Source organism: Erythranthe guttata, chromosome 8 (assembly GCF_056151865.1).
Source record: "Erythranthe guttata isolate IM_541 chromosome 8, IM_541, whole genome shotgun sequence".
NCBI lineage: Eukaryota > Viridiplantae > Streptophyta > Magnoliopsida > Lamiales > Phrymaceae > Erythranthe > Erythranthe guttata.
In genome coordinates, this window is record NC_142540.1 from 6,361,122 (window position 1) to 6,389,089 (window position 27,968).

At 41.6% G+C, this 27,968-nt stretch overlaps 1 protein-coding gene and 1 pseudogene across 1 annotated transcript; one reads left to right on the forward strand and one right to left on the reverse strand.

Moving 5' to 3' along the window:
- Window positions 1-2,327: 2,327 nt before the first annotated feature.
- LOC148768391 (uncharacterized) lies at window positions 2,328-3,331 on the reverse strand. The gene is made up of 2 exons (XM_088821185.1): window positions 2,982-3,331; window positions 2,328-2,694 (listed from the first exon to the last, which is right to left on the reverse strand). The coding sequence occupies exons 1-2, from the start codon at window positions 3,329-3,331 to the stop codon at window positions 2,328-2,330; spliced, it is 717 nt and encodes a 238-aa protein (XP_088677311.1).
- An 11,454-nt stretch (window positions 3,332-14,785) lies between these two features.
- Window positions 14,786-16,418, forward strand: LOC148768392 (baicalein 7-O-glucuronosyltransferase pseudogene; annotated as a pseudogene).
- The last annotated feature ends 11,550 nt before the right edge of the window (window positions 16,419-27,968 follow it).

The window sequence follows — 27,968 nt, forward strand, 5'->3', positions numbered from 1 at the left end:
CAAATCAAGGTTCTAAGGATAAAAATTTAAAGGTAGGCTTGAAAGGCTCAAACGGTTCAAAGAATGCCCAAATCATATCCCAAATCACTTACTACCCAACATTTCGTTTCATAAATGTCCTAAGGTGAGATTTAAAACCGAACAAAGCATGATTGAGCACAAACAAATTCCAAATTTAAAATGCAAAACATTCAACCAAAGCAATGCACAAGGTGTGATTCCTAGCAATAATTCACTTCTACGTTCCGTTGAATCGAAAGCTAAACAACTATCTACTCCTTATCACATAAAACAAGTAATCTCATCATCAAACATTGACCATCTCCCATCATCATAATTCATCGATGCATCGAATTTTTTTTTTTTTTTTATTATTTTTTTTTTAAAGCAAAAAAAAATAAAACGGAAATAATAAAACGCAAATAAAGCATGCAAACTAAAAAAAAAATAATAAATCACAAATAAAGCGCACATAAATGAAAACAAGTAATCAACCACCCCCAAACCTAAAATTCACATTGCCCTCAATGTGATTCGCCCGGAGTTTAAGGATAGAAAAAACCTGTTTAAGCGTCGGGACCATCGTTGGGTTGCGCTCCAACTCCACCTTGCGCAAGAGCATCTTCATCATCCGAAAGCTCGGGTACCGGCTCAAGGATCGGTGCGGGCAAAGGAGCCGGTTCGGCGCACTCGGGATTGCCGCACGCCAAATGTCGCACTATGGCTTGGAGCATCTTCCCCGACCACCGTTGGAGGGACTCGATCGTGCTCACCTTGTGCTCCACCGTGGCAAGCCGATTTCTCGTGATCACTAACTCGCGCTCCATTCGTCTTTGAAATCGCCGGTCCGAACTTGTGCTTGGACCCTCGGGGGGAGCTAGTGGTTGGGTATCGACGGGTTGCTCGCCATCTTGGATGGGTGCCTTGTATTGTCATGCCGCGAGATTATTCATTGGCTTCCGAATTTGTGTGAGGATATCTGTCGGTTTGGTTGGGACCTTCGCCTTCTTGCATAGCCCGGTAACGTGGCAAGGGAAATAAAACCCCTTGGAGTTGTTGACCATGGAGGTCCAAAATCGGCCGGATATGATTACGCCAATGTTGATCGGTGTGCCCTTGAGAATGTAGTAAGCAAGGGCGCACCGTTCGAGATCCACGTGAGTCCACGAGCGGGTGGGAATGAGGTTGGCAAAAATGAACGTAAGGCATGCCTTGCCTATTTGGTGAATGCATTTCCACTCCAACTCGTACGTTTCTTCGGTTGAGAGGTTGGACCAAATGGGGGGTCCATCGCACAACACCTCGGCGATTTGATTTCGTGTGACCGCAAGTTGCAATTGCCCCCAATTGAATGGCGTCGTGTGTCGGAGGTGATAAAACGAGTTGATTGCGTAGGCACACCAATCGACCTTCTTTCCGCGAACCGTGCTCGAGCTCCGATCCGTTGTGAGGAGGATACGGTTGTTGGCGTAGAACTCGCGGACTAATGATAAGTTGATCGACCCCTCCGGCTCCAATAGTGCTTGCCACCCTCGTCGGATGAATTCTTGATGTAACGGGGCGAATTGTGGAAGGGTGATCTCATATGCACGCTCCGTCACTAGTTTCTTCACTTTTTGTTTTTCGAACCGAGTCTTGGCGCCTTCGACACAAAAAGAATCGTCGTCGGGGGTCGGAATTTGGTCGGTTTTCTTGCCCTTCCCCTTGCCTTTTGAAGTGCCTTCGCCTTGAGAAGTGCCCTCCCCGTCACGTCCTCGTTTTCCCATACTTTGAGAATGCTTGTGAAGGAGATTTGGGATTAATTGGTGTGCAAAATTTCCCCCAAACTTGACTTGGGCAATTCGTCGAACACCTTGTGGGCGTTCTTGGTGGAATGGATTTTTGGAGAAATTTGCTTGTTCTTGAATCCTCCCTGTGCAAATCAGCAACAAACAACCAAGGTTAAGTATTATGTGTGTGTAATTGGTGAATTGCTGGTGAAATTGTTCAAGAAAATCGAAAATTTTGAAAAGAGGGGGTTAGGGTTCGAATTAGGAGAGAGGGGGGAATTGGAATTGTGAAAATTGGGGTTTGGAAAACCCCTATTTAATATGCCCGTTTTTCCCCTCGGACGGCGGTGCGAGATTTTGGCCTAAAATCCGCACGGCCGCACCAATTCTCGAAATTGGGCAGAAGCTGCTCTTAAACTCGGACGGCCGTGCGAGATTTTAAGTATAAATCCGCACGGCCGCACCAATGTGCGTTTTTGTCCAGTAGCTTCCTCCGTTTCTCGGACGGCCGTCCGAGATTCCAGTTCTTTTCGCGCACGGCCGTGTGGGTATTTGCAATTAGGTCCCTGCAAAATAATCGGGATATTGAACCAGTCTGATGTGGCCTGCATCTAAGAGTTTTGCAACTTCCTCTTTGATATGCTTGTTGCGTTCAGGACCAAAAGCCTGCTTACGTTGTTTGACTGATTTCAATCTTTTGTCAACGTTGAGTCGATGCAATGCCACCTTGGGGGGACTTCCCGTCAAATCTTGAGCCTTCCAAGCAAACACATCCCCATTGTGTCTAAGGAAGTCAACTAGTTGATTCTCCACTTCTTGATCTATATCAGATCCGATGCGGAGGAGTTTAGAATTATCCCCGGCTATGAGTTCTACTGACTTTAGCTCTTCAACAGCTGCTAGCTTGGTGGCGTCGTCAGGTACGCTAATTAAGATTTCTTTATCAACTTCGATGACTGCGTTTCACTTATCGTGTTTCGGGGTGTCGTCTTCCCTCCCTAAAGGATTAGGTTTCCTAGATGGATCACGTAGAGCTCTTGCATAGCATTCTCGAGCAAGACGTTTATCTCCAAGTACCTCTCAAATTCCATAAGGAGTGGGGAATTTCAGCTTTTGATGGTAAGATGAAGGCACCGACTTGAATGTATGGATCGCTGGCCTCCCTATGATGATGTTATAGGGAGATGGTTTATCGACGATGAGGACTTTTACCATCTTTGTAATTCGACAAGGGTTTCCCTTAAGGAAATGGGCAACTCCACTTCTCCCATGGATAAAACACCCTCTCCCGTGAATCTTTTCAGTGGTGTAGTAATGGGGCTAAATCGGGCGTTATCTATGCCCAACTGCTTAAATGTATGGAGATACATGATGTCGGGTGAGCTCCCACCGTCAACTAATATTTTCTTAACCAAAAAGTTGGCTACCAGCGCTGTGATTACCAGAGCGTCGACATGATCTTTATATGGGCCTTCAAGGTCCGAGGAATTGAAGACTATGCTATGATCAGGTCTTAGTATCTGATAGAAAGATGCCGATGGAGACGCATGTTCTTGATTCATACGCGCTGATCGAGCAAGGGTGCGTCTCGCATTTTGTGAGTGGCCACCTGCTGGTCGCGCCGATGACCCCCCTCCTACCGTCGTTTCTGTTGATCTCGATTATTATCTCGGCATGGGAGGTCATCACGACGTTTATTTTGTGGCTTATCGATGTATTCGCCTAAGTGCCCCTGCTTGATCAGCTTCTCAATCGCCAGTTTGAGTTGTCTAGATTCCTCAGTAGTAGGTCCTTTATCTTTATGGAATCGACAATAGCGATCGGATCTTTCTTGTTTAGTGTTGGGCTGCATTGGCCGTGGAGGCTCTGCCAGACCTTTTTGTTCTATAACAAAAAGGATTTCAATGAGGCGAGTGTTTAGTAGAGTGAATCAATTATAAGATGAAGATGGTTGGCCTTGAGATGGGGGTGGGGGACGTCGATCATCTCGTCTCCTAATGTCCTGGCGATCATCTTCTCTCTTTCTCTTGGGAGGGGCGTGGGTAGAGGCTTCCTCTATGCGTATGTATTTCTCGGCTCGATTCAACAACTCATCTAAGTTGCTAGGAGGCCATCCGACGATAGATTCTTTGAACCTACCCGACTTCATGTTGTGTTGCATGATCCCTGAGAGCATGTCTTGTCCTGCACTGGGAACTTCATGGACAGCTTCCACAAAATGCATGATGTAGTTGCGGAGTGTTTCATTGTCTCTATGTACGATAGAGAAGATGTGTGCTGGGGTTTTGGCGTATTGCTTGTTGATGGCGAATTGGTTGGTGAAGCGTTGTGATAATCGAGATAAGGTGTCGATTTATTCTGTAGGTAAAGAATTGAACCAATTCATGGCCCTCTTGGAGAGAGTGGTGCGGAACATCTTGCACATTGATGCATCTGTTGGGCCATACAAATCTACCATGGCATGGAACTTCTCTATGTGTTCTTGCGGGTCGGTGGTTCCTTCGAACTGAGGTAAACCTGATACTTTCACTCCTTGAGGCAATACCTCGTTGAGGATGTTCATGGTGAAAGGACTGCGCGTTGGTGGGACTGGTGCTCTTCCGCCAATTGGGTTGTACATTTGGGGGAAATAGTTTTGGCAAGACACTCTACTATTTATCTCGTCTTCTCGTTCATTAAGGAAATGAGCTCTCCGTGGAGATGCATTACCCCGTTGGGGTTAGCGCTGGCGTTGCTGTTTGGGCTGTGCCTCCCCGTGATTGGTGGATAGCTGCATCCGGGATTGTGGGTCCGAGGAGGATGATGACACACTTATCCGGTGGTTGTTGTTCTGGACCGGTTGTTGTGCCATGTGTGGCACCGCGAGTGGAGAGTTTGGTGGGATCGCGGGGGAGCATTTGCTCCCATCATGGCGATGTATTGTCTCACCGCCTCAGCGATGGCGCGGGTAGAAGCTTCTACTATCATATGATGGGCTGCTTGCTCGGTTATCTGAACCGTTCGAGGAGCAGGGAGCGGTGAATCAGGTAGTGGAGGATCGGCGAGTGGTGGATCTCGAGGGGGATTCATTTGGACTTCGCGATGTGGATCCGGAGCACGGGGAGGAGGTGGTAAGCCAGAGCCTCCGCGAATTGGGAGGTTGTTAGATGTGTCATTCTCTCTCCGAGTAAATGACTCAGGAGCATCTTGCAGGCTACGCGATCTGGTATGCATTCCCACAGACGGCGCCAAAATGATGATATTATTTTTAGATCATCTGGGATATTGGATTAGAAAATGCTCGGAGAGAAAGGTAGCTAGGTCACGTGCTCACGAGCTAGATGGTCCTGAAACACTCTAATTAACTTAAGAATCCTGCGAACAGAAAACACGTAATCTAAGCCGGGGGTTGATCCGGCGGAAACCCCTCCGACGCTCAAGTCAGACGTGCGGAAAGTCGGTAATAGTGGAGAGAATACGAGCAGATGAATCGGTTGAATAATAAAAGCGTACCTTAATTAAATGAATTTAAGTTCTATTTATACTTTATTGATTGGGCCGATATCAATTTATCGGGCCCAACCTTATTTGAATGTGATTGGGCCTTCGTATAAATAGCTATTAAACTGGGAGTGTGGTCCGGTAAATATGGGTCTATTGGGCTGGGCCAATAGGCATATCAGACAAGTTCAAACAAATGTCAATTTTGTAAGAAAAAATCTAGATGCACGTACAATAACATTAATGAAAGAAAAAATTATGCCAACGTAACATTATAAAATTAGTTTTTAATTATCTTAACATATATTTTTATCTATAATATAATTAAAAAAAACTCTTCATTTAGTTAGTTAGTATCAAATTTCTTCATATGATGAATTTTTATCACTCTCCGAATTTTGAATATCTATGTTTACTAATAAAAAATAGTTTGTAAAATTCGTATATGTAAAAATATTTTTATCTAAAGTGACAATTATTTCAAAAAAAAAAATCTAGAAAGACAAATGAAATGAGAAGGAGTAAGATTATAAGTACATGTACTATAAATAAATAAATAGCTTAATTTATTTCTAAAAATAAATTATAAACTTTCATTAAATAAAATTTTCATAATTCAGGATTACTCAATTATTGTTATGGAGAATATAAAAGGGTTAAAGACACTTTGCACCTCTGAAGTATAGTGGATGTAACATTTACCCGTTTAAAGTATCATTTGTAACACTTTCTGATGCGGCTGGGTTTCTCCGCTTCAAGGAATTCCGAACCTCCAAGTCCATTCCGTATTGGGCCTGTTCATCGTGGACCTGCAAAAGGACCGGGAGAGGTGCTCCCTGCGTTAGCACTCCGACGCCCAAGTCAGAACACCTCAAAGGCTCTCATTCTAAAATATATTCAGTAAGAAAAAAAAAAGAGATGAATAGAGAGGAAGCGCAGTGATTTTGTTGTCTTGTTTCCATTGCCATTCTTGTCTGAAGAAGGTGGAATATCTTTCATATTTATAGAAGAGATATTTTGTGGACTTCAACGAGTTTATTCAATTTACTTAATAAAGTGACTTCAAGTCCAAGCCTTAGTGATTAAGTAATGAGGTGGTACTTGCCACGTCCCACTTCCCAGTCGTCAGTTATTGCTCATCGCTCGTCACTCGCCTAGCTCGCCGCTCGCCTGCTCGTCGCCTATTGTCTCCTCGTCGCTTGTTTGCTCGTCACCTAGTGGCTTTATTTTCTCTTTGTACATGGGCCCAATTCAATTGGGCATTGCCTTGTTGGGTCGTACCAAATCTGACCGGATCAACTAGTTCCCCACTCCAAGTTGGACGTGAGAATATGAATAGGTCGGCTTGGAGTATACGAAATTTTCTTAACCCACCGACTACGTTTTTTGCAATTTTTCTTGGTGTTTAATTAGTTCTATCAATATCTAATTTCTCGCTTACATTTCTGAGTATTATGATAATTTTCGAATTGAGTGCATCCTGCCATCTCTCACGTTATATGCCTCGTAAGAATTTTACCTTCTCAATTTTTTCCTTATCTCATGTTTACTTTGGTACATTCCGATCTACAATAATCTTGCTCATGCTCGCCATCATGAAGTATGAGAAGCTCATGCTTCCCAAGACTCAGATTTTTCATTTCATTTCGTCGAGCTCGTGCTCGCTATAGCGAAGTATGAGAAACTCGTTTTCCGATATTCAAATAGATTTTTCATTTTGTCTCTTCGAGCACGGGCTCGCTATCCTGAATTATGAGAAGCTCGTGCTTCCCAATGTTTAGGTAAATTTTTCGTTTCGTCGAGCTCATGCTCGCTATCGTGAAGTATGAGAAGCTCGTGCTTCCCAATACTCGGATAGATTTTTCGTTTCATCGAGCTCGTGCTCGCCGTCATGAAGTATGAGAAGCTCATGCTTCCCAATACTCATATTTTTCATTTCATTTTGTCGAGCTCGTGCTCGCTATAGCGAAGTATGAGAAGCTCGTGCTTCCCAATACTTGGGTAAATTTTTCGTTTCGTCGAGCTATCGTCAAGTATGAGAAGCTCGTGCTTCCCAATACTCGGATAGATTTTTCGTTTCGTCGAGCTCGTGCTCGCCGTCATGAAGTATGAGAAGCTCATGCTTACCAATACTCAGATTTTTCATTTCATTTTGTCGAGCTCGTGCTCGCTATAGCGAAGTATGAGAAGCTTGTGATTCCCAATACTTGGGTAAATTTTTTGTTTTGTCGAGCTCATGCTCGCTATCGTGAAGTATGAGAAGCTCGTGCTTCCTAATACTCGGATAGATTTTTCGTTTCGTCGAGCTCGTGTTTGCTATTGTGAGAAACTCGTCTTTTCCAATTTTTCATTTTGTCCTATAGAGCTCGTGCTCGCTATCGTGAAGTATAAGAAGCTCGTGCTTCCCAATACTCGGATAAATTTTTCGTTTCGTCTCATCTAAGTTATTCTGCTCATCAGCAAGATCCTTCTCGTCGGAGGTATTCTGCTCGTCGGAGAGATCCTCCTCGCCGGATCTATTCTGTTCGTCGGCGAGGTCCTTCTCGTCGGAGGTATTCTGCTCGTCGGAGAGATCCTGCTCGTCGGATATCTCCTTCTCATTTGAGTTATTCTGCTCGTCGGCGAGATCCTTCTCGTCGGATATCTTCTGCTCGTCGGAGGTATTCTGCTCATCGGAGAGATCCTGCTCGTCGGATATCTCCTGCTCGTCGGCGAGATCCTGCTGGTCGAAGGTATGCTGCTCGTCGGATATCTCTTGCTCGTCTGAGTTATTCTGCTCGTTAGAGGTATTCTGCTCGTCGGAGAGATCCTGCTCGTCGGATATCTCCTGCTCGTTGGCGAGATCCTGCTCGTCGAAGGTATGCTGCTCGTCGGAGAGATCATGCTCGTCGGATATCTCTTGCTCGTCGGCGAGATCCTGCTCGTCGGATATCTCCAGCTCGTCGACGAGATCTTGCTCGTCGGCGAGATCCTGCTCGTCGGATATCTCCTGCTCGTCGGCGAGATCCTGCTCGTCGGATATCTCTTGCTCATCGGCGAGATCCTGCTCGTCGGATATCTCTTGCTCGTCGGCGAGATCCTGCTCGTCGAAGGTACGCTGCTCGTCTCAGAGATCCTGCTCGTCGGATATCTCTTGCTCGTCGGATATCTCCAGCTCGTCAGGGAGATCCTGCTCGTCGGCGAGATCTTGCTCGTCGGCGAGATCCTGTTCGTCGGATATCTCCAGCTCGTCTGAGTTATTCTGCTCGTCGGAGGATTTCTGCTCGTCGGAGAGATCTTGCTCGTCGGATATCTCATGCTCGTCGGCGAGATCCTACTCGTCGGATATCTCCTGCTCGTCAGATATCTCCTGCTCATCGGCGAGATCCTGCTTGTCGGAGGTATGCTGCTCGTCAAAGAGATCCTGCTCGTCGGATATCTCTTGCTCGTCGGATATCTCTTGCTCGTCGGCGAGATCCTGTTCGTCGAAGGTATGTTGCTCGTCTGAGAGATCCTGCTCGTCGGATATCTCCAGCTCGTCAGGGAGATCCTGCTCGTCGGCGAGATCTTGCTCGTCGGCGAGATCCTGCTCGTCGGATATCTCCAGCTCGTCTGAGTTATTCTGCTCGTCGGAGGATTTCTGCTCGTCGGAGAGATCCTGCTCGTCGGATATCTCCTGCTCGTCGGCGAGATCATGCTCGTCGGATATCTCCTGCTCGTCGGCGAGATCATGCTGGCCGGATATATCCTGCTCGTCAGGGAGATCCTGCTCGTCGGCGAGATCTTGCTCGTCGGCGAGATCCTGCTCGTCGAATATCTCCAGCTCGTCTAAGTTATTCTGCTCGTCGGAGGATTTCTGCTTGTCGGAGAGATCCTGCTCGTCGGATAACTCTTGCTCGTCGAACATTGGGTCGCGAGACTCAGCTCGACGGACATTGGGTCGCGAGACTCGGCTCGGCAGACATTGGATTGGCGAAATTCAGCTCGGCGGACATTGAGTCAGCGAAATTCGGCTCAGGAACATCAAGTCGCGAGACTCAGCTCGACGGACATTGGATCGGTGAATTTTTGCTCGGCGAACATTGAGTCGGCGAGATTCGGCTCAGGAACATCGGGTCGCGAGACTCAGCTCGGCGGACATTGAGTCGGCGAAATTCAGCTCGGCGGACATTGAGTCGGCGAAATTCAGCTCGGCGGACATTGAGTCGGCGAAATTCGGCTCAAGAACATCGGGTCGCGAGACTCAGCTCGACGGACATTGGATCGGTGAATTTCAGCTCGGCGAACATTGAGTCGGCGAGATTCGGCTCAGGAAGATCGGGTCGCGAGATTCGGCTCAGGAACATCGGGTCGCGAGACCCAGCTCGACGGGCATTGGATCAGTGAATTTCAGCTCGGCGAACATTGAATCGGCGAAATTCAGCTCCCCGGACATTGAGTCAGCGAAATTCGGCTCAAGAACATCGGGTCGCGAGACTCAGCTCGACGGACATTGGATCGGTGAATTTCAGCTCGACAAACATTGAGTTTACGAGATTCGGCTTAGGAAAATCGGGTCGCGAGATTCGGCTCAGGAACATCGGGTCGCGAGACTCAGCTCGACGGGCATTGGGTCGCGAGACTCAGCTCAATAGACATTGGATCGATGAATTTCAGCTCGGCGAACATTGAGTCGGCGAAACCTGGGTCAGAATCAGACAACTGAGCTCCAAGCAGTAAATATAAACTTCCGGAATTCATTTCGAGAGAATACTGCGAGCTTGAAAAGCTTCAAGCCAAAGAATAAGCTTAGGAAATCAAACTCCCATGAACCGAGCTCATTAAAGCAAATCAACTTCGAGCTCTAAGAAGTCCTCCGGGTCCAACATCTCTGATTGAGGTGTTGGGCCGGTTTATGTACCCAGGTCTGCCTCATATGTATTGAAATCGCACAAGTAAAACACATATGGTGATGCAGTGGATTTTACGAAAAGCCCGAGAAATCTCTCTCCATTCACTAACATCCGCTCCTACAGGTGTTTTGCTTGTTAGAGTAGAAGTAGTGAAAAATCAACGTCTTAATGCTCAATTTCCTACATACGGCGCCATTTGATGCGGCAGGGTTTCTCCGCTTCAAGGAATTCCAAACCTCCAAGTCCATTTCGCATTGGGCCTGTTCATCGTGGACCTGCAAAAGGACCGGGAGAGGTGCTCCCGGCGTTAGCACTCCGACGCCCAAGTCAGAACACCTCAAAGGCTCTCATTCTAAAATATATTCAGTAAGAAAAAAAAGAGATGAATAGAGAGGAAGCGCAGTGATTTTGTTGTCTTGTTTCCATTGCCATTCTTGTCTGAAGAAGGTGGAATATCTCTTCTATTTATAGAAGATATATTTTGTGGACTTCAACGAGTTTATTCAATTTACTTAATAAAGTGACTTCAAGTCCAAGCCTTAGTGATTAAGTAATGAGGTGGTACTTGCCACGTCCCACTTCCCAGTCGTCAGTTATTGCTCATCGCTCGTCACTCGCCTAGCTCGCCGCTCGCCTGCTCGTCGCCTATTGTCTCCTCGTCGCTTGTTTGCTCGTCACCTAGTGGCTTTATTTTCTCTTTGTACATGGACCCAATTCAATTGGGATGGGCCAATTCAATTGGACATTGCCTTGTTGGGTCGTACTAAATCTGACCGGATCACTTTCCCCCCTTAACATCAATTATTTTATATTTTAAACTTTAAGACATAATAAACATAATAATCTAATAATTATTGGATCATATAAAATTGAAAAGTAACTAAAATTAAATTATTGAAAAAAAATAAAGAAATACATATAGGGTTAAGTGCACTTTGCCTCCCGTGCTTTGGACTGTTTTGTGTTTCGCCCCCAAACAAAAAAAAAAAATTGCACAATCATACCTAGACTTACTAATTCGTGATCGATGACTTAAAATCCTATCTTTATATATAAAAGAAAGGTTTGCCCCGAAACTCTAAAAGCAGTTTTTTTTTTTAAGATTTGGGAAAGTACAGTTTGCATCCCCAACTATGGGGCTTATCACAAACCCTCCTTAAACTACAAAACGTACCAAAATGGCCCATCAGTTTTCAACCCGTTTGTGTGTGATGACGTGTCAAGTTGACTTTTTTGATTTTTAATTAATTTTGCGTTTGCAGCATTTTCTTGATGTTTTTAATTAAGCTTGTGGAATTCGTCTAGTGGGACCCGTTTCTTGGCGACGATGGGTTTATGTTGATCGTTTTCTGATTGTGGTAGTCTATTGTGGGGAACGCGGGGAAGAAGACGGTGACTTGGGCGGCAGGGACAACGGTGACAGCGGCGAGGTAGAATCGTCTTCGGTTGGAATTTTCTTCGAGTGAAGACTGAGATGTGGTTGAGCTCTTCAAAGGGGTGAAAGTAGAGACCCAATTTCGTCCAATTGATAAATCTTGAATCATCATCCCACATGGAAAATTGGGTGTCTAATTTATGAAAGTCTATCAACCCCAATTTCTGCGATTCGATAATCTATTAACACCATGGTGGTGGTGGTGTCTGATTTGTGAAAACCTCTTCTCCCATGTTCGGCTGCCAATGGAGAGAGGAAAACATGATGCAGGCCATTTCTTTTTCTTTTTTCTTTTCTCGTTTTCCATATTTTTTTTTTTTCATTTTTCATTTTTTCTTACTTCTAAAAACTTTGTGGATTGGCAAAATTGACCATCTATCCTCACGTGTGCAACTCAGGCAATATTTTAGTCACATGCAAAATGATTTTTTTAGTCAAACAAGTTTGCTAGTTGGAAGTTTTAGTCCATCATGTTTCAAAATCAGAATTTTAGTCGTGTAAGTTATAAAAGTTGGGATTTTTTGTCTTGTGACATGCTATAGCAAGTAATATGATGGTTGTTCAATGAGTTGACATTTAATTTATAAAAATAAATTAGGTAATGTGGTTAATGAGTTGGATGGTTTTGAAGAGAAGTTTGATCATCGATGTCAAAGATACCAATATTAGGGGTGAGCAAGTCGGACCCATCAACCCGCTACACCCGTCAAACCCGTGAAAAATCGCCCCGTTGGGACCGGACGGATAGATTCATCCATAGGATTGGATCCTAAAATGGTGAAGAACCGTGGGTTTGGGTCTTGACGGGTTCAATTTTTTTTAATACCCGTGAAACCCGTCCCGCCCCGCCATACAAAACGACGTCATTTTGTTTACATTATATTGTATAATAAATTAATAATATTAATGAATAAATAAAGTATCTCTAGTGTATCAAATACATAAATCAACTAAACTATAATTGTGGAAGTAATAGCTATAAAGATTATGAAAATCTCAAAGAAAATGTAGGAAAAAAAACATATATATACAACGGTCAACACACAGCAGAAAAAAATGAAGAAAATGGTGTTGAATGGAGCTGAATAGCGTTGGTTATGCTTGAAAAACTATATTTATTTTATTTAAATTTTGTCTTTTAAGTTATGAATTAGTTATTTTTGGTTTTATATTAATTTTTATTTACTCTTGACATTTACATTATTTACGTTTGGTTTCAATTTAAAATTTTAGGTTATTCATTTTAGTTTCTAATTATTCTCCCGTAAACTTATAAATTATATATAAAAAAAATAGTTTAGACGATAACGGGTTTCGACCCGTAAAGGTTGGGTCCTACTACAAACCCGCCATGGACCCGCCTATCATAAACCCGTTAAAAATCCACAAGTTCAGTTCTTCAAAATCAAGAACCGTTGTTTGACGGGACGAGGACGGGTTTTGATAGAACCCGCGGGTTTATGAAATAATAAAATAAACTCAAAATTCTATTAAATTAAATGTACCAAAAAAAATTTTAGAGCCTCCAAACATAAAATACCTTATCAAACTAAGAGTAACAAATACACATAACGAGTAATAAAATATAGTGCCGCATCATCTAGTTTATTTTTATTCTATATTTTTTTTAGAAATAAAATGCCAACTCATTCAACCAACCATTCCATAACCTGTTATAGCAGGTCATAGGACCAAAATTCTTAACTTTTGAAACTTACATGACTAAAATTCTTATTTGAAACATGATGGTTTAAACCTCCCAACTAGCAAACTTATAGGACTGAAAAACTCATTTTGTCTTTACTCAAAAATAAATTTTGAAAACGAATTAGTAAATCTAGTTATGATTGTGCAATTTTCTTTTTGTTTGAGGGGCAAAATGCAAAATGGGCCAAAGTATGAGGGGCAAAGTGCAAAACAGGCAAAGCGAAAAAACGGGCCAAAGTATTAGGGGCAAAGTGCACTTAATTAATGATCGCTTGCATTTATTCATATAGAATGTAGGGTAAACTTCAATTTACCTACCTGAACTATACACAAGGTATAAAATACCCCCCTGAACTTCAAAATGAACCAAAACAACCCCTCCGTTAAATATCCATCCACAATTGCTGATGTGGCGTTTTGACTTTTTTGAATTATTACTTTTATTCCAGCTGTTTTATTGTTTTGACAAATTTACCCTCTGCTATATTTGTTCACAAGTAAATTGTAAAAGATAATAAAGGCCAAATTGCAATTTATGTTAAATTTCGGAATAAATCAAGGACTTAATTGCAATTTTCTAAAAACAATCCAGAACTACCTCCGTCACCTCTATACCCCTTCCTCCCTAGTTGGAAAAAAAAAAAAGAAATTCCTCAGTTCATTGTCCGGCCACCAAAATGCACGACGTCCCAATCATCAATTTCAAATCTATTTCGAGAAATTTTAAACTCAAACAAAATTGATTTTCACAGAGGAAATCGAAGAAGAGGAAACTCCGTCGTGTGCAGCCCGATGATGAAGCTGATCGGAAGAAACTCCGCCGTGTCGTCGCCGCGTCGCCGCCGCCTCTTTCTTGCTTAGCCGCCACCGCCGTCTCCGCCATCGTCTTCGCCGCCCCATTTCACAGTCCAGGTCGCCGTCGTCTCTTTCCACGGCCTATGTCACTTGCGGTTATTGTACAGACTTTTGAAGCAAAATTCGAGATTTAATTCGAGTGGTGGAGTGGCAGACCGAGAAGAATTGATTTGGTGGATTGTGTGGGTAGAATAGAAGGTTATCACTATGAGATTCTTGGTTACTACTTGGATGGATTATGAAGTTGTTAGCCAATTGAAGAAAAAAAAAAACTGGGATTCCTAATTTGAAGAAGAAGATTGAAGGTTTTGAGATTTTTAATTTGAGGATGAAATTTCTGGGTTTGTGTTACAAAATTTCAGCAGGAAAAGAAAAGAAAGAAACGGAAGGAGAAGAAGAAAGAAGCGGAAGAAGAAGAAAGAAACAGAAGAAGAAAAGATTGGAGGGCAAAAATGTAAAAGCACTTAAAAACTAACGGTGTTACTTTTTTAACGGTTTTAAACGTTGACCCAAAATCTGCAAGGGCTGTTTTGATTCATTTTGAAGTTTAGGGGGATATTTTATACCTTGGGTATAGTTCAGGTAGGTAAATTGAAGTTTACCCTAGAATGTATTATAAATGAGTATATGCTATAGTAGGTATTTGTTAAAAAAGTAAAAATAGCTGAAACTGAATGCAGTTCTAAGAAAGTAAAAAAGAATAATCAAGATTTTGGCAGATCAATGGAAGAAACTATAATTCTTTATGCTTCGGCGGTGCACTTAAATTCCATGTCACAGCTGGCCAAGTTCATCAGCAAACACAACCCCACCCTCTCCGTCATCTTACTCCTTAGCTGCGGCCCCCAACCATCTCCGCCGCCGCCGCCGCCCATCTCCTCCGCCGCCACGGCAGTCACTTACCGCCGCCTCCCCAGCGCGGCTCTCCCTCTAAATTTGACCACAGATCCTGTGGAACTCGTGTTCGAGATCCCTCGTCTCAACAGACAAAACCTCCGAAAATTCCTGGAAGATATGATCTCTGCAAAAAACACAGTAATAAAAGCATTCATCGTCGATTTCTTCTGCGACGCGGCGTTTGAAGTCACCACAAGCTTGAAGATACCTTCTTACTACTACGTGAGCAGCGGCGCGTTCTTCACGTGCGCATTGCTGTATTTCCCGACAATAGACGAAGCATACGAGAAAGACATTGGGGATTTGAAGGACTTCATACAAGTTCCGGGATGCCCGCCCCTCCACTCGTCGGATTTTCCAGACGGTATGTACTTTCGGAAGACGGTTACCTACGGAAACTTCATGTCCGCAGCGAAGAACATGCAGGTGTCAAATGGAATCCTGGTCAACTCATTCGACGCGCTCGAGTTTAGAGCCAAGGAAGCGTTGTCCAACGGTTGGTGCATACCCGCGGGTGCTCCAACAATTACCCCGCCGCCTGTTTATCTACTCGGACCGTTGATCGACGGTGAATTAGTCACCAACGGCGGTGGAGTGGAGGAGAATGAGTGCTTGAGGTGGCTTCATACACAGCCGGGTAAAAGCGTAATTTTCCTATGTTTCGGTAGGTGGGGTTTCTTTTCCGGCCAACAGTTGAAAGAAATGGCAATTGGTTTGGAGGAGAGTGGACATAGATTTCTCTGGTCGGTGGGGGGGAGTTCGCCGGAGTTGGACGAGGTGCTGCCGGAGGGTTTCCTTGAAAGAACTAAAGAGAGGGGTCTCGTGGTGAAATCGTGGGCCCCGCAGAAGGAGGTGCTGAGTCACGACTCGGTGGCCGGGTTTGTGACTCACTGCGGGAGAAGCTCCATTCTGGAAGCGATTTCGTTCGGGGTGCCCATGATCGCCTGGCCGTTGTATGCCGAGCAGCGGATGAATAGGGTTTTTATGGTGGAGGAGATGAAGGTGGCCCTGCCGCTGGAGATGGCGGCCGACGGGTTCGTCACCGCTGCTGAGTTGGCGAAGCGTGTTAGGGAGTTGATGGAGTCGAAGATGGGGAGAGCCGTGAGGCACCGAGTCGTCGAACTGCAAAAATCTGCACAACTCGCTGTGAGTGAGAATGGATCGTCGCTCGTTGCCTTGGACAAGTTCATTCATCAGACTCGCGATTGAGGGGTATATTTGTCGTTTTACCACCTGCAATTCTTTCTTTTAATTTTTTTTCTGCTTAATAATGTGGTTATTTCTATGCTACATCCAGTGAAAATTACACACACCAAAATGGATATGAATATATTTGTGTGTGTATGAATAGTAAAAATATACCCAATGTAGCATATAATAGACCGTAATGTAATGTGTTCCCACGCACATTTCTATGATTCACAAATCACAACTACCTATATAATTATTGGCTATATATGAATAATAAATCAACATTTAATTGTGATTGTAAACCAATATGATAAGTTGGGGCAAAAATCGGATTGAGATTTTCAAATTCCGCCAAATCTGATTCGAAAAATCTGAATTTGGAACCGTATTTCCCATTCTGATTTTTGAAGTTCCGATTTTTTATTCTTCCGAATTTATTTGGAACGGAATTGGAATGGTATTTAAAATTATAGGTAATTCCGATTTTCGATCCGATTTTAGTTCCGAATATTTCTATGACTTTTCGAAATATATAATATAATTTTATGATAAATTTCGTAATCCAATAATAATGTAACTTATGTTATATTTTATATGGAAATTATAAATACCGAAGTGTCAAGTAAATTAAAACCTTAGAAACTATTAATTGGTATCAGAAAATTTATGTTACATATTTTTATTATAAGAAATTAGAAAATATATGTTTGTTTGTGTTGTTTCTATATATGTTTTTATTTATTGCGTTTTGTCGAACTCTCTTTTGGATTTTCTTGCATCTTTCTGCAAACTTTTAAGAAAATCGAAAACTAATGTAAAATTTTTCATTATATCCGAATATAGAATAAGATATTATAAACTAATGTATTTCTGAAATTTTCGAAATTCCGGACAGTATGAGACGTTATGAAATCGGAATGAATTTTTGCATTTCGATTAATTGTTTGGAACGGAATTTGGAACTCCTTTGTTACTTCCAAAAAAAATTGAATTTTTTTCAAAAAAACCATTTCCGATCAATTCCATTCGATTTCCACGCCTAATCAAAATTTTCTCAATTTATTAACTATTAGTTTAAGACCACATTTTAATATATATTTTTGTTCAACTTTTCCTTAAATTTAATAATAACATTTTAATATATTTTAGACGAAAGTACAAAAATATCTCTTACTGAAAGGTACAAGAAAAAAAAAAACTCCACCTACCCTCAAAACCGACCGACGGGCTACCCACCACCGCACAATCGCCGCACCACCGCTGGACTTCTGCACCGCCACCCCTGCCCGAATTATACACAAATGCCACCACCCGTTCACCACCGTCATTGTTCTATCGAAACTTATAAGAGTTTGAAAATTTTGGTTGAAATTGATTTTTAAATTTGTTAATGCAAGCATTATAGAAGATTATTTTATAGATATGAATGTTAAGCATTGAATGTTGGCTATTTAATTTGTTGTAGAATGCACATGATTTAGGTGAATTTTACGTGGAAAATTGGTTGAGTTTAGACGCAGGCAGTATATGTACATGTCAATTTTTTAGACAGATTGCAAAACAATAAAATTAAAATAAAAACCGATAAGTACATTTTGGAAATTTGAGTTTTTTTTTTTTCAAATATCGACACGTACATGTCGGTTTTTGTGAATAAATTTCGATACATTCTTGTCGTAAAAACACAAAAAATTGCATGTACGTGTCGAAAAGTGTAGCGGCGGTTTAAAAAAAATCTTGAAAATCAACTTTCAAGCTAAAAAAAAACATTGACATATATATACTTGGAGAGTGTGAAGAAGAAGAAAAAAGAAAGAGGGTATTTGTGAAGGAGATGATTTCTGAAACCAAAGAACAATGATATTTTTTTTTCATACTTGTGTACTATAAATTTTTATTCAGGGTATGAACCTCATTATCTATTCATCAACTATTTTTAGGTTGCGGCTATATGCAATACTCATTCCACTTGTGCAAGACCAAATTAAAGAAAGATTCCAAAAGATTCTATTTTATTAAGATGGAATGACAAGTATGCCCATAAATTAAATTGGCTTTTTTTTCTCATGTAAGACCAAATACAAATAATGAGAAAAAACAAAAATCGACACCAAGGTGTCGAAAAACTATGCTACAAATCGACACTTAAGCGTCGAATTTCATAGGTAAAAATCGACATTGACATGTCGAATTTGTAGCACAAATTCAAATGTCGAATTTTATACCTCAAAATCGACATCTAAATGTCGAATTTTATACCTCAAAATCGACATCTAAATGTCGATTTTTACCTGTAAAATTCGATCTGTACATGTCGAATTCGTTTGCGCGGGATTTTTTTTGGAAAATCGATATTCTAGCTAAAAAAACCCATAAATGCATACATTCTTGGGTTCTTCCATCGTAGAATCTTCTATTTTGATGTCTTCTAACTCCATACTTGCCATCTTTGTAAGATTTGTTGAGTTTTGATGATTTTGAATTTCTAGGTTTTGTGGGTTAATGGAGGAAGAAGGAGAAAGGTCTTGTGAGTTTTGGAAGATGGAGAAGATGATAGTTGGTCTTGTGGTTTTCTGGTCTTGTGATAGGGTTTTTTGTGTTTTTGAATTTTTGGTCTTGCATATTTAGAATTTTTTATTTTTTTAATAAATAAGGGTATTATAGTATTTATACATTGAAAATTTTAATTTGGTCTTGCACAAGTGGAATTAGTCTTGCATATAGCCGCAGCCCTATTTTTATTTTGATAATATTAAAATGAGAAGGAATTGATATTTGTTTTAGGCGTCCTTTAATTTTAAATTTTTAACTAAACCGTGTCAAATTATTTGTATTTTTATATTATATTACAATGTTTTGGAACACCGCACTGTGAGCAAAAAATATTTTATAATAGGGGATTTCTGAAATATAATACCAAATGCAGAGTTAATTGAGGCCATTATTTATGGCATTTTTAAATTGCAAAAAATTATCTCTTAAATTTAATAAATCAAGCTTATTTGCTTTATTTTCTTCAATTGATAAAAAATAATCGGTTAATTAATTTTCTTTGTTAATAGTTGACCGAATATAAGATTTAAGCAACTTCAGATTTGAGACTCAATGATGACTTGTAAACTAAGTTATATTTCTAAATAATATATGCATTCAAGTTCAATTTGTTTTGTTAAAATTTTTCTCAATATTGTTATATTTCGAAATAAGTTTCTTCAATTACTATTAATATTCTATAATATTTCAAATGTTGTTTGAATTTTATACGATAGATTTTCTTGCAAATATAATTACTGCTTAGGAAGAATAAATTTGATTCACATGCATTTTTTTGGGGTGAACTCTTTTTTGGGTGAACTCTTTATGCATTTTTTTGGAACACAAAAATAAGACTTGGTTAGGTTCTTTCGGGGGATTTTTTAGTATTTTCTAAAAATCGCATGTGTTCGCGTGATTACAGGCGAACTCGGTATACTGAGTACGCATTAACTAACCCGAACTCAGTAGAACGAGTTCACCTGGAATCACGCGAACACATGAATTTCAAATTTTTTTTATTTTTTTTTGCAAAAAATCGATAAATTAATTTTGAAATAAATTTTAAAAAATCACAAACTGAAGCACTCGTGTGGATCTATATGAGCTCAGTGGACTGAGCTCGTGTAGAACCACACGAGCTCTACATTTTGAAGAATTTCACTTTTTTTTTTTCTTTTCTATATTCGTAATCTACTTAACATAAAAATCATAAAAACATAAGAACTATATCTGATTTGTTATCGTCTCGGTCGGGATTTAAGACTCTACCTCCAAAAAAATTGAGAAAGTTTGGGTGTAAGTTTAGAATTTTAATTTTTGAAAAGTGGCAAAAAATAAATGGGCCTGCTAACTGTATAACGTGGCCTTGCACATATTTTTTTTTTTTTTTTTTTTTTTTGGTAATGCAGGAACCCGCAGTCAACCATAATGGTACACTGGGTAAACCTACACTCTCGTATAATAACTTGCAAACCATACGAGAGATGTAAACCACACTAGGCTAACCATGTGTGACAAGCTCGACCTAGTAGCGACCGTTGGCAAGGGGATTCGAACTTGGGTCAATTGACCCAAGCTCTCTTGCTCCAACCGCTAGGTCACCCTTGCGGGTATCATTTCAGTATTATTATTATTATTATTATTATTAATAGGTGTGTCCTACTCCTACCCTACCTGATAAGCAGACAAAATATTTAAGGTATAATAAATTTATGGGTCATATAAATATTTACAATCAATTGTTTGTATCCACGTTTTTCTAGTTTCTCAATTTGTAACGTGATTTAAATTTCTCAACAGGGTACGATAACTATTTTTGGAATTGGGTCCATTTCGCATTTACAACATATTGTAGGTAGGATGTGTGGTTATCATATTATCAAAAGAATGTGTGGTTATTAGATATGAAGCACAAAAACTTCAACTTCTCAACACCTGTCGGACACTTTACGGGTTATTTTGCAATTTCTAAATAATTTTGATTGGCAATTTTTCAAATATTTTTGTTGTTCCTCAAATTATTTACATGATTTAGTGGTCAATAGTAAATTAATAGTTGATAATAAGTTTTTTTTTGACTATGTTTGTACAAAAATATATAAAAGGAATTGATATATAAATAAAAACTTATATATGTTTATTTAGAATATTTAGAAATATTGTTCTATACTTTTAATATTTATACGTTTCTCCCAAGTTCTCGTATCCCCATTTACGGAATATGTTGTTTACACGTACTCGTTTCTCTGTTTTCCCGTATCGCCGTTTTCGTGTCCGTGCTACATAGGTTATGAGCCAATTATCCGACTGTCGATTAGGTTATTAGGTCATATGGGTCGATCATGCAAACTCAATGGAGTAATAATTAATGGGGTTTTTGTGCATAAATCACTAACCAACCATCATTATTATTCAAGCTTCATGGGCTATATCTGTTTCGCCAATAAGCCCATCCCTTTAATATGTATTATAAATAAAGAAAAAATTAATGTATATGACAAAATCACCCCAAACCTTTTATACTCAATTGCTACTTGTAACTCCAATTTAATCAATTTTGACCACAAGAATACAATTTTAACAATAACTGTAAACACAATAATATTACTATCAACCACAACAATATTATTATTTTTTTGGGTTTTTTTATTTTCTTTGAGTTGCTGACGGAGTAACATAAGAATATTATTGTCTACTATTGTAATATTACTGTAGTTGATGGTAATATTACTGTTGTTACAGTAATATTACTGTCAACCACAGTAATATATATTAATTCTTTTGGCTTTTTATTATGTTTACATTTGTTGAACTGTCAACCTATTAATATTACTCTATTACAGAATAATAATGACTTTTGTTGTGTTAATATTATTGTGCTAAAGATTAATATAGCAATATTATGCCCCGTTTGGTCGCCAAGATAAGCCATGCTTAACTAAACAGTTGGACTTAATTTGATATATGTTTGATATCCTCAATAAATTTCCGGGTCGACCCACCAAAATTATATAACTGATATGGGTAATCATAATTAGGCCCATAATCTAATTAGGATTAGGCCCAAAATTACTCTATTTTATCTAATTGTGTGTGAAAACTCAATTAGCATACATTTTACCCTTAAAATGACAACATATTGTCCCACATCAGATTTCTACAAAAGTTTTACTTACTCATCCACCTATAAATGTATGTTTCATTTCACATAAAAAGGTACACTCTAATTTGGCGATTAATTATTATTATTTGCTTATATTATTACATCTTCTGACTTGAGCGTCGGAGGATAATCGCTGGGCCAACCCCGGCGTGTCATCTAGTGTTTCAATTGTTTTGTAGGGTAACGAACGGTGCAGTCCCTTCGACTACCTCGGACACGTGGCAGTAACTCTCGGCATTCTCTACCTTTGTGGGCTAAAGGACTCTTGGGTTGCCCAATTGGCATTTTAACAGCATCATTTTAGCGTCCTCTGTAGGAATGCAAACTCGATCACGTGACACGGGATGAGGTGGTCAAGGTAGTCTCAATCCGCCTCAACAAGGAGACGGCGGCGGGATCCCGGATCTGCCTCGAAGAAAGAGGACGGCGGGAGCAACCAGCAATGCGGGACCTTCAATGCCGATCATCCAGATGACGGTGGAAGAATTGCAAGCCATGATGGACGAGACCGCGGCCAAGGCAGCAGCTTGGCCAGCAGCGGACGCAGTAGCTCAATACATCAGCGCTTAGAGCCATAGTGATTTCGAAGAGCCGATTCTGTCAGAAAGCGATCCCACGGATCCCGCTCACGTCTATGTGACTCCGCCCATCGTAGAACTCCACGACTCTGAGAAAAGGGTGTCGCTCACCGACCGAAGCATTTCTTCAGAACGGGCTCCCCGAAGGTATGCTCAGCTCCAGTAGCATCAGCATAGCTCAGCCTCAGACCAGGCCCCTCGAGGAGAAGCACGTGGCCGATCACCACGCCCCCTAAGGCAACGGGCTCCCTCAAGGGAGAGAGCGGCGCGAGACCGCCGAGAGAGAAGTGGATCTTCTCGGCTGGGTGTTCCACGCCACGAGCCTCGAGACGACAGACATCGAGGACATTCCTTTCGCCGAGGCAACTCCCCCCCGAGACGAGCATGGAAGTAGATACTCTCAACCTGAAGAGACAAGAAGGCGTCTTAACAATTTCTTCGCTAAGATCGACCTTTACGGCCTCAGGGACGCCGTATACTGCAAAATTTTCCAAACTACCTTAACTGATCAAGCACAAACTTGGTTCAACGGTCTGCCTGGAGGATCCTTGGATGGTTTAGGCCAACTATCGGAACGTTTCCTTAGCCAGTATTCCATCAACAAGACATATGCCAAAACCGGATCATACCTCTTCAAAGTCAAACAGCGCGAAGGAGAACCATTAAGGGATTATGTACAACGGTTGGTCAAAGCTATACACGAGGTGCCCAATGTTAACCACGACCTGCTAGCCGATATACTGCAATATAATTTGAAGCATGTTCGCTTCCAAGAATCCATCGCAGGCCGACCCCCGCAAACTCTGGAGGAACTTCTGAACCGCGCGGAGAAATTTATCCGGATAGAGGAGGCTGTAGAGATGGGGCTCCCCGTGAAGATGAGGCGCGAAGAACGCCATGATACAAAAAAGAAAGAAGAATGACCCTCGAACCACGCCCCTACCTATCCAAAGTTCACCCCCTTAAAAGCAAAACTCATGGAAGTATGGATGGTAGCGGAGTAGAAAGGTTTAATCCAACCTCCGAGACAGATGAAAGAAAATTCGAAAAGGCAAAAATCGGAAAAATATTGTGAGTACCATCGAGATCGGGGCCACACTACCGACGAATGCTTTCAACTTAAGCAGGAAATCGAGATATTGATTAAGAAAGGACACCTGGGAGAATTCGTGGATACCCCAAGACACCAGAAATTTAAAAATAAACCCCACTTCCAGCAGAAAGGAGAACATCCCAATGCTCGAAAAGATCGGGAGGATGACAATCTTCCGACTCAAGGAATAATTAATGCAGTCATTTCCGGAGGACCCTCGAGTGGTGACTGTTGGGTTTCGGGCACGCATACGCAGCGGAAAACAAAAATTTTATGCGATTTAAACGAGTTTAAAATCACATAAGCACATGCCCGATAATTTAAATTCAATTAATTGCGTACCTTTGCGCTTCCAGCGAAAATTAAAGACAATTTACATGCTAATAATTTCTATCGAATTTAAATCAATTAACATGCTCGCGTTTAAACCAAATAACATGCTTGCAACGATTTAATCGATTACACATAATCACATAAAATCATACGAAACAAACATGAATACATAGTTTAAACAAAACTCAAATCGAAACTAGGGTTTCGCGTGTTTACCTCTTGAAGCGTGAGGTAGGAGCGTATAGTACGTCGAGATTGCTACGGAAACCAATCCGTACAATCGGGGCAGCAATGGAGTGCAGCGGCAGCAGCGGCGGATTGACCACGGCGGCGCGTGAACTTCACGCGCGGACTTCCGGGGCGGCGCGTGGGGCAGCGTGCGGCTTCGGCTCGTGCGTTGCTCCTCGATTCTTCGATCTACAGTCTTCCTCCTCTCGGATTTCACCTCGTATACTTCGATCTACTAAAACGTGGCACTAGACACGAAGTAGTTAGAATTAACGGAAGAAAAGAAAGAAGAAAAGAATACCGAAAGGGATCGGCCAAGGGATGGCCGATTCCGGCGACGGGGCGGCGTCAACGACGGAGGTGGCCGCGCGAGAGAGAGAGCGAGAGAGAGAGGTGGACGGCGGCTTTAGGGTTAGGGTTTGTTGTTATCTGTGCAAGGTCTATAAATCATGTATTTATAGTCCTTTGCATAAAACCCTAACGGGCTTAAGTTGGACTGGGCCCAACAGCTTAAGCTCGTTAGTTCCTTTACTTGCTCGTCTCTCTCAATTCAATGATCGGAAAATTGTAACGATTACATTTTCGGAATCATTATAATGTCCTCGTCATTACGAGTGCCAACTCTCGTTTTCAAACTTTCCAAAAGTGGAAACCCTAGTTCAGTGCACTTTCTAAATTTGGAAACTTCCCGATTTAGAAAGTTCACTAATACGTTCGCCTACTCTTTTCCTTTTCTTATTCTCATTCATAATTCCAAATTACGAATGTTGGACCCAATCGTATTGACTTCCAATCATGCAAAGATAAACTATTTTATCTCTGACCGTTTATTCAAAGATCTCATGTGCACGAGCAGTGTGACCCTCGATGGTTCAGGTGTAAGCTAGCCGTGGGCCCACAACCCTTTGTGGTCAAAACTCGTCCCCTTCGAGTTACGATTAAGATGAAGCTCGTTTCACCTCAATCACCCAACGAATCAAGATTGGCGTCTAGCAACTACGCGTCATGATTCCCTAGATACAAATGAAGTGCCTGCAAGAACCTTCAGATATAGTTAACGTACAGTACGGTCCCTTCGATACATATGTCCCGATCGAACTAGAGGCATTGGTTCATCGAGACCTCTTTATATGTTCGATGACGGTGCGATCGTTCTAAGTGTTGTAATCCTTACGTGCATGACTTAGAGAATCGAATTCTCTAATCATCACTTAGTCAGCTCTGGCCAGAGACTTAGAATGATTACAAACTTTCAGAACACACAGGACATCCAAGACTATTCTAGCGATCGAATCCCCGACTACAATGCACAGACCTCCCACTAGATTTCGGACTGCACGAACACTGGCCCTTGGGATGGTCCTCGGTGGAACTCAGGGACAGGTCACGATACAGCTGGTCCTCTAGTGAAGTCACGGTGATGTCTAGGTCATAAGGACTAATGGTGTACAACTATACCATAGATATCTCTACTCGATTATTGGGAACCACTTAGAGATTTCTAGGGTGAGGGAGTTCAGTGAACTCGTCAACTTACGAGCACCCACTTATGCATGCCGATATCACAATACCGTTTACTGATGAGATGCAGTACACATACACTAAGTGCTAGTCTTCATGGGAAAGGCCGATATCCTCATTAGTGGCGTAACCCTTCGACTAGGAACACGTTTAACAGTTATAATACTTAAGTAAATATCTCACGATCCTAACGATCAATTACTAGTACTTGTAATAACTGTAAGGACTATATCTATGCTTGTGACAAAGGGACAAAGATATAGAATGCCAATGTGTTTTATCATTAATACGAATAAAGGTTCGTTTATTACAATAATAAATACGAAAGACCACAGCCACATGTTGGCTTGTTGGTCACCTACTCTAACAATCTCCCACTTGACCTAAAGCCAACTACCCATAAATCGCAATCCCATCGACTCTCGATGTTTCTCATGGACCGATCTCGGTAAAGGCTTCGTGAAGGGGTCTGCAACGTTCTCTTCCGAGGTGACTCGTTCAACCTTAACTTCACCTCTATCAATGATCTCTCGGATCACGTGATACTTCCTCAGAATATGCTTCGACTTCTGATGAGATCGTGGCTCCTTAGCTTGCGCCACGGCTCCGGTGTTATCACAGTACAACGGTACTGGATCACTAGCATCAGGAATGACACCCAACTCTTGGATGAATTTCCTTATCCAAGTCCCTTCTTTTGCAGCTTCAGACGCTGCAATGTATTCCGCTTCGGTAGTGGAATCGGCCGTCGTGCTTTGCTTGGAACTCTTCCAACACACGGCACCACCATTAAGCGTGAATATAAATCCAGAATTCGACTTTGAGTCGTCCACATCCGATTGAAAACTAGAGTCAGTAAAACCCTCTAATTTCAACTCGGCACCCCCATAGACCAAAAATATATCCTTAGTTCTTCGCAAGTACTTGAGGATATCTTTCACGGCTTTCCAGTGAGCCGGGCCGGGGTTAGACTGATATCTGCTTGTGACACTCATAGCATACGCAATATCGGGTCTCGTACATAGCATGCCATACATTATGCTTCCTATGGCAGAAGCATAGGGTGTCCTTTTCATCTCTTCGATTTCACTAGGTGTTTGGGGACACATAGATTTCGAGAGACGAACCCCATGGGACATTGGCAAGAATCCCTTCTTGGATTCTTCCATGCTAAACCGTTTCATAACGGTGTCTATGTACAGGCTTTGGGATAAGCCAAGCATCTTTCTTGCTCTATCTCTATAGATGCGTATTCCTAATACATAAGATGCTTCTCCCAAATCCTTCATTGAGAAACGTGTGGACAACCATGCTTTCGTTTGCTGCAACATTCCTACGTCATTCCCAATGAGTAGAATGTCATCAACGTAAAGCACTAAAAATATTACTGCCCTCCCACTAACCTTCTTGTATACACAAGGTTCCTCCGGATTCTTCTCAAAATCAAACTCTTTGATAGTTGAGTCGAACCTAATGTTCCAACTACGGGATGCTTGCTTCAATCCATAAATGGATCGCTGGAACTTGCAAACCTTTTGCTCACTTCCAGAAGATATGAAGCCTTCCGGCTGCGCCATGTAAATTTCTTCCTCAATATCTCCATTAAGGAAGGCGGTCTTCACATCCATTTGCCATATCTCGTAGTCGTACCACGCAGCTATGGCTAGCAAAATCCTAATGGACTTCAGCACCGCGACTGGCGAAAAGGTTTCCTCATAGTCAACGCCTTGCCTTTGAGTGTATCCTTTCGCTACCAATCTAGCCTTATAGGTCGATACCTTTCCATCCACTCCAATTTTCTTCTTATAGATCCACTTGCAGCCTATAGGAACAATTCCTTTGGGTGGATCTACCAAGGTCCATACCTTGTTGGAGTACATGGAGTCCATTTCGGATTTCATGGCAGTTAGCCAATGTCCCATGTCCGCATCCGATACGGCCTCATTGTATGTTCTTGGATCTCGTCCAAGATCAACATGATCTTCATCATTTTCGAGGAGGAATAACCTATCCGGCATTTTCCGAACTCTTTCGGATCTACGTACCGTAGGTTCAGGAGGTATATTAGTGGTTTGTTGTATTGGTTCGATTACTTGTTCTTGCGTTTGAACTTCACTTTGTGGTTCTTGAACTACTTCAAGTTCTATCATGCTGCCCTTTCTATCGGATAGAAACTCCCTTTCCAAAAAGGTGGCATTTCTCGAAACAAACGTCTTTGCTTCTTTGACATAGTAGAACTCGTATCCCATTGAGTCTTCGGGATACCCCACAAAATAGCACAAGTCGGATTTACTATCCAACTTATCTCCCAC

Coding starts and splice junctions, on each gene's coding strand:
- LOC148768391 (XM_088821185.1), bottom strand. CDS start 3,331: ATGAATCAAGAACATGCGTCTCCATCGGCATCTTTCTATCAGATACTA. Junction 2,695..2,981: donor CTTGTCGAATTACAAAGATG/GTAAAAGTCCTC, acceptor AATCTTAATTAG/CGTACCTGACGACGCCACCA.